This window comes from Bactrocera latifrons, unplaced genomic scaffold, assembly GCF_001853355.1.
Source record: "Bactrocera latifrons isolate USDA-ARS-PBARC rearing strain unplaced genomic scaffold, ASM185335v1 scaffold_66, whole genome shotgun sequence".
Taxonomy (NCBI): domain Eukaryota; kingdom Metazoa; phylum Arthropoda; class Insecta; order Diptera; family Tephritidae; genus Bactrocera; species Bactrocera latifrons.
The window spans coordinates 450296-462233 of NW_017537334.1; the positions used below are offsets into that span (position 1 = coordinate 450296).

Consider the following 11938-nt stretch of genomic DNA (forward strand, 5'->3'; position numbering starts at 1 on the left):
CATATACACGTTCACCTAATGGGTATACACATTAAATATGCACACACATACTTGCACACACACATACTCGAAACAGTCAACAAACTTAATCACCTAATCTCATTCCCTCTCCGCATATGGCCGCACAGGTTTCTTACCCTCCAAATCGCCCGAATGCAAGCCACAACAATTGACCGCCATCGGCAATCGCCTGCTTGACTGGTTCTCCGTTATAATGGCCGACAGCAAGAAACGACGACAACACAGCCAAAAATCCAAGGCGCACTTCCCACCCGCCTGCAAGACCGAGGCCAAATGGATGTTCGGCCATTTGGATTTGAACAACGACGGCTATTTGTCGCTGCAGGAAATGTACGACTTGGAGCATGATCAGAATGAGCGTTGCATTAAGCCATTCATTGATACGTGCGATTTGGATCAGGATAATTCGATTAATACGCGCGAATGGTGCCGCTGCTTCGAGAAGACCGATCGCCCATGCGCCGCGGTACGACGAAGAATCGCTGGCGATTTTGCAGGTGAGATAGGTACAGGTGGACTTTTATTTCTTTTAAATGATTTATTTATTTCGATTCTTCGTTGTTGTTTTTTTAACTGCTACACAAAAGTACAAATGTAAAGAGCGAAATGAAACGAAACGAAACGAAAGAAAAAAAAAGCATTAAGGATATACTAAAAACTAAATTAAATTAGAAATACACATACACTCAACGTTTTCTTAGCTCAATTCTATTTCAACAACTGTATTGAAGCTTTCGACATTTTTGCACTTTGCATCGCACTATGAAGCTTTCACTTACATCATACATAAAGAGCTTTCACATATTTAAGAGCTTTCAAGTTTTAGCAGCTTTTCCAATTATTATATGCTTAATACAATATAATCAAATTGCATTCAATTTTAATGATTCCTTGTTAACTACATACTATCAAAATATACGCGTATCAAATATTTAAACTTTTCATAGTTACATAAATACATATTCTTACTTTTTTTATTATATAATATACTTTTTATAGCCTTGGTTCTTCAATTAACTTACATATATATTTTTATCCGCTTGTGCTTTACATTATATCTATAAAGAACTTGTTAATCGAAATTCACCTAAAAGCTTCCTAACTTGAATATGTAAATTTCAATTACTTGTTAATGTTTCCATCGGTATGTGCTGCCACGTCGCTGTCACTCTTCCACGTTTGTCATAAAAGGCGCCTATGCACCCGATTGCGATATCCAGGGTTTCTATAAACCCACTCAATGTCATAATTCTGTCGGCGTTTGCTGGTGTGTGGATAAACATGGAGTTGAATTCGCCAACACACGTACTCGTGGCAAGCCCAATTGCGGTAAGTTTCTACATAAGATTATTCCTGTTACAAATTTTAAGAGCATATTACAATAATTAAGTCCTCAAAAGTGTAAACTTTGTAGCTGTATGCACGAAGGCAGTGTGATAAATGAGATTTGATATACCAAATCGTAACGGAACGGAAAATTATATAGATTTTGCTAAGTATAGAAAGGTTTAGTGGCGGTTGTGCTATAAACTTTAAAGGGGCATACTACTACTGGAGACCCTTTTAATTCCAGTGTAAAGTGTAAAGTGTGTTACGTGTGTGCTACGCCTTGCAAGGTTTCAAGTTTATTTCTAGCAGGAGCAAACTTCTTATAAAATCTTTTAGTTGTGTCAGGTCAGTATTTTTTGTAGTAGGGGGAAGCATCGAAAGCCGGAGCGCGGAACTTAATTCCGCTAAACCTAACCTACTCCCTACCTGAGACTATCCCACGGAACCACTGGTTAAGTATTACTTTGTGGAAGGGACAGGATATTTAAGTCTCCTCTATTGTGCGGACTGTCGTACGCCTAATCTGTTGAAAAAGTATCAGTTTTGTCAATATGCACTAAAACGTTTAAGAACTTTCCATTTCTCAGTCGCCTGACACATGAGTGTCGTTAAGTTATCGAATTCGGTTTTTATACTCTCGCAACGAAATTGCTAAAGAGAGTATTATAGTTTTGTTCGCATAACGGTTGTTTGTAAGTCCTAAAACCAAAAGAGTCATATATAGGGTTATTTATACCAAAGTGATCAGGGTGACGAGTACAGTTGAAATCCGGATGTCTGTCTGTCCGTCCGTCTGTGCAAGTTGTAGCTTGAGTAAAAATTGAGATATCATGATGAAACTTGGTACACGTATTTCTTGGCTCCATAAGAAGGTTAAGTTCGAAGATGGGCAAAATCGGCYCACTSCCACGCCCAMAAAATGGCGGAAACCGAAAACCTATAAAGTGTCATAACTAAGCCATAAATAAAGATATTAAAATGAAATTTGGCACAAAGGATTGCATTAGGGAGGTGCATATTTGGACGTAATTTTTTTGGAAATGTGGGCGTGGCCCCGCCCCCTACTAACTTTTTTGTACATATCTCGAAAACTACTATAGCTATGTCAACCAAACTCTACAGAGTCATTTCTTTTAGGTATTTCCATATACAGTTCAAAAATGGAAATCGGATAATAACCACGCCCCCCTCCCATACAGAGGTTATGTTGAAAATCACTAAAAGTGCGTTAACCGACTAACAAAAAACGTCAGAAACACTAAATTTTACAGAAGAAATGTCAGAAGGAAGCTGCATCCAGGYTTTTTTTTTTTAAATTGAAAATGATGTGGCGTCGCCCACTTATGGTCCAAAAACCATATCTCAGGAAGTACTTGACCGATTTCTATGAAATCCGGTATAAGGTATTTTCTTAACACCTTAATGACATATACCAAATATGGGTGAAATCGGTTCACAACCACGCCTGAAATCTCGATTTATCATGCGAGAGTATAAAATGTTCGGTGACACCCAAACTTAGCCCTTCCTTACTTGTTAGTTTTTCCGTTGTATTTGAAAAGCGAGAGAAATAACATAATATATGTTTAGAGTCTTCTATAGATCCTGTACATGCCAGACAGTTTGGACTAATATCATTGTGGAATCTGTAAAGGTAGCTTCCTAATCACCCATTTGGGTCAGATGGAAATCCAGGTCCCCATGTCGTCTGTCAAAGTATGTAGGTTCAGTGCCTTTGCTCGAGGATTGCCACTGCTTCTGTCACATTTAGGTGCTTTTGTCCTTCTTCTTTGTATTTGCCGATACTGTTTTACGCGCTAATAGCTGATATACCTGTAATGGCTCGAGTTCATCTCCCTGGATGTCAATAGACGGCATACTAGCTAATTATTACTATCCGCTAAATATAATTGCAAAGCTTGTGCATTGCAATTATTTGTTTAGCATACGTTTTTATATCCATTACCTGTTTCCATTTTAGTGCTGCACACAGTAATACGAAACTCATTACTTTACATTACATCTTTCTCGATAGAGAGCATTATAAATTTAGTTTGCTTTACCGGAAGTATACGCCATGTCTTCCATAAATTTTAGTTTAGGTGTCTCTGACGCTTTTTTATACTGAGTTATCGCACACTTAGTTATTTACATAATAACCGTTATATGAGGAGTGATCGAGGTTATAATCCGATTTCAACCATGTCGACTGCACTGTCCAAGGGAATGGAGGAAACGGGGCTCTACACACTTTTTGAAACTTTTCAAACCACTTTGTGTGAATCCCTAGTCTTCATCCGGTTGAAAAATTACCCTCGATGTTCCAATTTGAAAATTATCAGCAAGTTAAGGTGTAGAAAATTCAGATATTTCATAAAAATCATTGAGTTACTCTGAGCTAGTAAGTTTTCACAATTCGTCTAATACTGTTGCTTAGTTCATTTTTGTGGTCACGCAGTACTGAACCTATACTCGTATTTCTAACTAACAAGCAATTGAGTCCAGCTTTATCTTTGATATTTAGTTTGGAACTCCCTTCTACGAACTTTTCAGAAGCTAGAAGTTAGAACTCAGACAGTCGATTCTACATAATAAGAATGGATCAAAATTCCTTATGGCTAGGGACTGTCGATTCGGCATTAATTCCCAAAATTATTTTGGAAATGTTTAATTTTTCACAACACAGTCCATTACTGAAGGCTTTGGATTTGCAGATTCGTCAGTAGATTTGGGTTTGAAGACCCTTGAAAATCCCTTTAAATTAGAAAGTAAAAATAAAAGAATGAAGCCAATTTTTAAAAGAGACGTCTAATAGAAAAACTCTACTCCCTCAAATTTCGGACTCTATCGATGCCGAAATTCGAACCGCACACTTATCTAGCCGCCATAGTCTATGTAAATATTTTGCTTTTGACAGCAAATGACGTCGTTTGCAAGATTATATATAGAGTTCGATTGGCTTACAAGTGAGCGCTGTTCAAAAGCACGAACTTAATAAGTTCACTAATATGCGACAAAGGGACGCAATAAGGACACTACGACTTACAAAATTAAATATACATACCACATTTCTGTTGATTACGTACTTGCGGCCTGAATTAGATGTTCTAGGCAGTCGAGTTGAGTTAAGTTGTGGCTATTGCTGGATGCCTATGCAGGACTAATTGACTTGCAAGGGTCCGCTTGCCGGCTGTTCGTGGCACAGTAAGGTATTAATTAGTAGACTTATGGTTTTGAAGGTCAATACCGTTACATGCAGCTAATAACCTTTCGCAGTGAGTGTGATTTGTGTTCCGGAAATTCGTTTACATAAAAGCTCTGTGGGTTGCCATGTAGTCTCGTATAATAGTGGATTTATGAATGTAGTACGCTATAATTTATGCATATATACTACGTCAATCAACCCAAAAGAATCATATATGCACCTTGCGGATCTCCACAACTCGCGAATGCTGAGCAACCAATAACAGAATTGATTCACTTCAAGTTCTAGCAAAATTTTAATAAAATATAAATGCTAGTTTCAATGGATAAAAGTCGCAATTTCTCTATCAAAACTATTGCTGCAAAACTTACAAATCTTCAACTTGATTTATGTTAGGCTGAGTATCTCTGATTATATTTCATNATGGCAATATATCAACACAAAAAAATACATGTTCACGGGTAGCAACAATCGCTAGATATGGAGATTAAACTTCACGCCAACATAAAAAAGGTTGTACCAATCTTCGAAGAATTTAATTATCAAATCGGTTTACGCGCGTAGTTTAAACACACCTGTCCAATAACTAAGATCTATTGTTCCCTCTCTTAAGTTAGAACTACTCAAATAGCCTCAACACATTGATATATTCCAATATAATGCTATTCAGGTGATGTGATCTCTATTTAGAACGTGGATACAAGGGCCTTTATCCTGCTTGTACAGACTACTGTGCAGTCAATTAGCAGGTGTTCTGGTGGTATAGGCTCCATGAAGGGAAAACTGCAATTCGCACAAAAAGCTAGGTCCATGTGATATAAATGCTTCTTAAGTATACGATCTCTAGTGCAGAAGGCGACAAGTAGCGTGAGTTTGTCCCTTAGAAGGTTGATTACATATTTAAACCTTTTAAGGTTGCAATGGGTGGTAGCAACTTGTCGAGACGCATGTCGTGGAGTTGTTACAAATACCCATCTCTGTTCACTCCTTCATCTTTGCGGAGCAGCTCCTTTTTACTATAGGGACCAACCGCAATGAAAAGTTCGGGTCCTACCATTTTGGTGGATGCTGTGGAGCGGGCGAGCTCATCAGCCAGTTCATTTGGGGCTATACTATACATGCGCACCGACTTATAGCAAAGACCTCTGCTTGGAATATACTCGGAAAACTACCCATAGGTATGGAGAGTTTGGTGAATGATTCTGCGACTCCTGCGCCATATCCCTGCGACGCTTTCGAGCAGCCGGTGTAACACCTGATTATACTATTCCATTCAACCTTAGTGCTGAGGGTAACATTGAACTTCATAGTGAAGTTTACACTTTGGTAACGCTGTCCCTTGGGGGAAGAGTGATATTTTTTCCACTTAAGCCCTTCATGCGCTGGGACTACTAGGTGAAGCGTTGTAAGATCCAGCATGACTTAAAGTACCGTCGTCGGACAGGCGACTCCCTTTATCCCTTTGCCTGGCTGTATATGTACATATACGCGAACTAGTCCCTAATTCTTTCAGATATCAAGAAGGAGCTCTTTTGTCGGAAACACCCATATCGAACTAGTTCTTATACGAAAAACCATTTCTTTTGTAAAAGTTATTATAGTTTTGGTACAAACGAAGTCTACTTTCCTGATTAGAGATATTAGTTTAAGATGCCAGAAAAATGTTGTAGCCATTTTAGTTTAACTTTTTGTACGCCGTAAGGTCACTCAACTAGTGCTTTGATCTATTGACTTTCGTGAGCTTAGGGTACAAAGTAGACGAACAGACAGTGTTTGCATGTATGCATGTAGCTCCATCTGTCATGTAAAAATTTATATGTATGAAGTGAACTTAAAGTTTTTCATCCCAAAGCGGCCTAACTGAGCGATTCAATGACCTTTTCGAAATTTGAAAAATAAAGTTTCCGATTACCAATATATCTTCAGTGCAAACAACTACATCTATATATATATATATATATTGTATATATTTGGATACACCTGCTCATCAATAAGAGTGAAATACACATTCGTACATAGCATTATTGCACTCCATTGGGAAAATCGAATTGAACTTTTAAGCCAATCAAATCTGTCAAGCTGACTAACAAATGAGCCAGCACAACTTTTCAGCTCTCGTCATTTCTATTTCATTACACTTTTCCATTTATTTCACTTTTTTTCTTACATACATTTCTTCTATTTTACTCTATTTGAACAGAGTCCGTTGTGAATAACGCCTCATCACTCACCTCCGACGATGAGGACGAGGAGACCGACGACGACGACAGTGCGGAAGGAAGTGCCGATCAAATGTTGGTATTCTAAATGAAATGAAACGAAATGAAACTAAGTAGCAGAGTTTGAAAACGCTCAACAAGAAAGAGGTGCGGGAGAGAATGGTGTCTAACCGAAGCTTATTTGAGGAGACAGCAGGTGCAAAGGAGTAAAACGAAGCGTTAGAGAAGTAAGAAGCAGAAAAAGGATATCTCAAACTTATGATTTTTATTTGAAGCATTACATAAGTAAAAAAAAAAATATACATATATATATAGACATAAATATATAAGAACAATGCTGTTTAAGCAGGTAACAAGTGTTGGCGCAACTTGCAAAATAAACAGAAGCGTAAAAGTAGCCTTAGCGCTACGGTCGAGGTGAAAATTGGCGAATATGTGCGCAAGAAAAAAATTAATTTTGTATGTAAATTAATTTTTATAAATAAAAAAATATAAACATATACATACATATGTACATGTATGCATAGAAGAAAGTATTAAAAATTATTGTAAAATGATTGCAAAAACAATAGTAACAATTAGCGTATTCTTTTCCATTAAACGCTCTTCATTTCCTGCATGCGCTCACAGCTAATTGCACAGGGTTGCATTGCGCTCACACTTTGTACGTCGCACGCAATTGCATAGTACAGTAATGTAATAATATTAGCAACTAATGGGAAGTAGTAAGATTGGCAGCGATCAACCGAGACGCTGCAGAATTTTAAAGCTTATGCAAATTTACGAAAAATGAAGTGAAGTGAAGGAAGAAAAGCAAAATGAAATTAAATTAAAAGTAACGATAAAGTGAAGTTGCATAGAAAACGTATTGTGTGTTGTTTTTGTAATGAAAAAAAGTAAAGTAAAAGCATACCTGCAGGCTTTGGAGTAGTAAGCGCTTACACAGCCGTACAGAAACACATACACACACACATAGAGAACATGCTACACACACATGTATACATATATACCACTCACTCATTGAAATTGGAACATAACGGCAGTAAACTGGAGTGAAAATTTCCAGAAAAAAAAAACACTACAACAAAAACAAAACTTAACAAAAGCAAACAACAGCAACAAATTGAAACATCTAACTCCCACACAAGCAATACTCGTAGTCCGTTTAATTTTCTTGTTTCAATTCTCATGCCGTCGTTAGCTTATAAAGTGTAGCCAATTAGAAGAAAGCTAAATATAAAATAATTTAAATTAAAAAAAAATGAAAAGTAAAATAAAAGTTATAAAGAAATTTATAAAAAAGTCAAAGTTTAAGAGCAAATTAGCGTCTAAGCTGTTGGTCAACTCATACTCGACACAAATGTTCATTTTTAAACTTACATACATACATACTACTTATATATCGTCACTTAAAATGGAAATTTAGTTTTTATTGCTTACGTAATACTACAAGATATTACATTATGATAGCTTTCGCGGTCAGATATAACCATTATATAACCAATACATAATCATTTTATAAGCAAAACTCAAATTTTGTTTCAATATGACTGGTTTCTGTTAAATAATTTTTCTTTCGCCTGTAAACTTTTAAAAAGTGATGTTAAATTGTTTTGTATTTTAGGTGACGATATACTATATTTACATATATACATATATACATATATATTTACTTGGCATTTATTTTTCATATTTCACTAAATTTTAGTTCTTCTACATACTCCGTTAGACAAACTTACGTATCGTACACGCTAAAATTCCGCCCAATAAATTTTGTGATAAGTTTTCAAAATAAAAAAAAATTAATAATAATACAAAAACAACAACAACTAAAGCAAATATGTACGCATTTAAAAAAACGCGTAAAAGGTGAAAAAGAAAACACGCCAGCAAATAAAAAATAATTTCAAACGCCACACACAGACACACACACTAATACCAAAACACTGCAAGTTCGTTTAAACTCAGCTTCAGTTGCAACTTAAAAGCAAAAAGAACTTTAATAAAAACATATTTACTAAACTAAACGAAGAACAACGCGCAGAAATGCAGCAGCAAATAAAAAAAAAAACAGAAAGAAGAAGAAGAGCAGAAAGACCAGAGAGCGCTGCCAGCTGCTTTGCAAAGTTTAGATGAAGGCATAATACCTAAGTGACAGTAATAAATTGATAAATAAAAGAGTAATTAATGTGAAACTGCTACCTACCTTATAAACTGGAAAGAGTTGCCAACATAGTTGTATTTAATGAAACCAATGATAAGCTTATTGAGTGTACGAATAACGTTGATAAATATGTGTAGTGCAAGTAGGAGAAAAATGTCGCGCTGAGAAGAAAGAAAATAAATATATAATATAAAAAATAAAATATAAAAAAACATTATTATTTATAATAGCATTTTTACATACAGTTTTAATTATTTGTGCGCATTTCAATTATGAGCTTTCACACGAGCTTACATTTGAGCTTTCAGACTATGCCATTACCTTTCATTCAGATAAAGAACTGCAGTTATAAACACCACTTATTATTTCAGCTGCCTTAGCTAGTGTCAATTGTGCGAAAATTCATGTAAGCTTTCATCAGAGACGGAGAGCTTTTAAAAACGTTTTCTATCAAAATATTGCATACTAAAAACATGTATTTAAATAATCTTACTTTACACTTTAATTCATAATTCTAAACAGAATGAATATTTACAGCTTTCATGCAAGCTTTCATAAATCGTGACCAAATAAATGCATAAAATTTAAGTTTCAAATAATTTCAATTTACAATACATTTCGGAATATTTAGAGCTTTCGAGCAAGCTTTCATAAATCGTGAAATCGTGCACCAAGAAAATGCGTAATATTTTAAATAACTACAGCAGTTTCAAAAAGGCTACTGAAAAAATACTTACGTAAGCTTTCATCTGAGACAGAGAGCTTTTTAATAAGTTGTGTATAAAAACAGTATTTACTAAACAAAAGATGACTTTTGGGAATCAGAAGTAAAAACCTAAATCAATTGTTTCAAAATTCTGAGGCTATTTTTCTACATATTAGTAAAATTTTTGAAGAAAAATATTTAAACATATTTCAGATTACACGCGATCTTTACTGCTGTAGTGATTCCGGTCCTTTTTGTGAATGAATCCTAAAAAAATGCTCTTTGGAGCTTTTATCGGAACACAAGACAAGTTTATTCTCATGGCATCAATTTAATTCCAGTGCGATCTAGTATTTATAATACAACTTTGCAAAAGTCTTCATAATTTTTCAGAAATAATATGCAGCTTGAGCTTACGTGGTACAGAAAATCAGCCAACTTATCTCTTAGCTTTCAGAAACTTTCACTAGAGTTTTAAATTTTAGCCGAAGTGATTTTCCATTTAAAATATTTAAGCTAAAAATTTACAAAAACTAAAATCTTTGGTAGCAACAGTTTTCATAACTTGGAAGAAATCGAAAATATTGATAATTTTCAATAATATGGTTGAGCTTTATTTCATATTGATACTTTTTAATAATATGGTTGAGCTCATTCATTGCAGTTGATTAGTAAAAAAATCCAAAACGAAATTTATTTAAAATTAAAAAAAATGCAAATAATTCCTTTGAATCGACTGAATGAAAGACTTTAAGGAATGATAATAATTTTTTTTGGAGCTTTCATATGGGTTTTCGCCATTTAATTAAAAGCTTTCACCATTCAATTAAAAAATTTACAGTTTTATCTATTCGATAATGTAGGCTATACATTATTTGAGGTGTATCATATATTGTACGGCGTCACTCGTAAATTCGCTCGTTTCAATAGCAAACCATAGTAACACCTTTGAATAAAAATTTATTTCGTGCAATTTTTTTTATTGCTTGACACACATATCTTCAATGCTTTTTGTTTAACAATTAAACTTTTTGTGCAATATTTGCTTTATAATAGAAAGAAATAAAGTCTATGCAACAAGGCACACCGTTAAAGTTTACAAAAACTATGCTGTAAGTAGTATAAACTATAAATATACATACATATATATGTGTTAATATATGCATGTTTACGAAGCAAGTTATGAGCACAGATTAATGCGCTTAATAGGAGGAAAAAGATTTAGAAAAAACGAAGCAAACAAATTAAATGAGGAATGCGAAAAATGGCGGTAAAAAATAGTAAGAAATAAAACAATAAAAACACATCAAAACGCAGTGTGCAAAAATCAAATATTATTACAACACAATTGGCGGCAATTAAGCGAACTAATAAAGAGAACTTGATAAAAAAAAAAAAAAACAACGCTAAACACGAAGCAGATGAAACTGATGATCAATACAATTAAGTAAACATAAAATTAAAAAAAAAGAAAATAGCGACAAGCACACTAGAAAAAAGCGATGTGTGAAACCTTCAATTATAAGCATTTTTAGCCAATAATAATTACCGTAATTGCTACTTTGATAAAATTCGAGAGAAAATTGAAAATTATATAGAAAACCACTTAGAAAATACTTGCTGGAAATTAAATTTAAAAAAACTGAAATAATAACGTATAAGAAGCAAAGCAAAAGAAAATTGAAGTAAATAAGCAAATAAGACGACATATTTACTTGTAATTTCAGTGCACTCATGAGTACTATATGAAGGTACAGATTTACTATATATGAGTATATATGTACATATAGTATATATAATGTAACTTGAAAATGCTTTTTTGACGCGTTGCATAAGTACAGTGAGGAAAAATCAATTATCATAAGCGGAAACAATGAGCGGCAGCAGCTAAAAATATTGTTTATGAGGCAAGTGTATTTGTATTTAGTTGGAAATTGTAAAAAACAGGACAACAACAACAATTTAGAATAGACAATTTTGCGTATTCTTTGTTGCAGGCGGAAATTGGCTAGGATTGACAGAATGGATTACTGCAAATTCATTATAACAGCACTGGTATTTAGGCGGTAAATACAAATATAAATAAAGAAAAGCATAATTTACACATACAGTGAGTGACGAAACTGTTCATGCTGGTAAAGGTTTAAGTGGTTTTAGTAATTTTTTTTTTTTTATATGTGTAGACGCTCTAGTTTTGAACGCGATGTGCGAAATAATTTAACAGTTTCGATATTTCCATTTTTTTAATTGATTGTATTTTAAATTTTTTGCAAAAAGAATTTTAAAATTAAATT

At 34.3% G+C, this 11938-nt stretch overlaps 1 protein-coding gene across 6 annotated transcripts in view; it reads left to right on the forward strand.

The window, feature by feature from the left end:
* The window catches only part of LOC108975532 (proteoglycan Cow), a 183957-nt gene extending 172852 nt beyond the window's left edge, over positions 1–11105 (forward strand). For 4 of the 6 annotated variants that reach the window (XM_018944074.1, XM_018944079.1, XM_018944076.1 and 1 more), the window contains 3 exons: positions 129–527; positions 1213–1350; positions 6756–7850. In XM_018944074.1, the coding sequence (XP_018799619.1) occupies positions 129–527; positions 1213–1350; positions 6756–6862 (644 nt within the window). In that variant the 3' untranslated portion in view covers positions 6863–7850. Of the gene's footprint in view, positions 1–128; positions 528–1212; positions 1351–6755; positions 7851–8482 lie in introns of those variants that run through there. The other 2 variants (XR_001993877.1, XM_018944077.1) reach the window with 2 other exon arrangements.
* Positions 11106–11938: the final 833 nt, after the last annotated feature.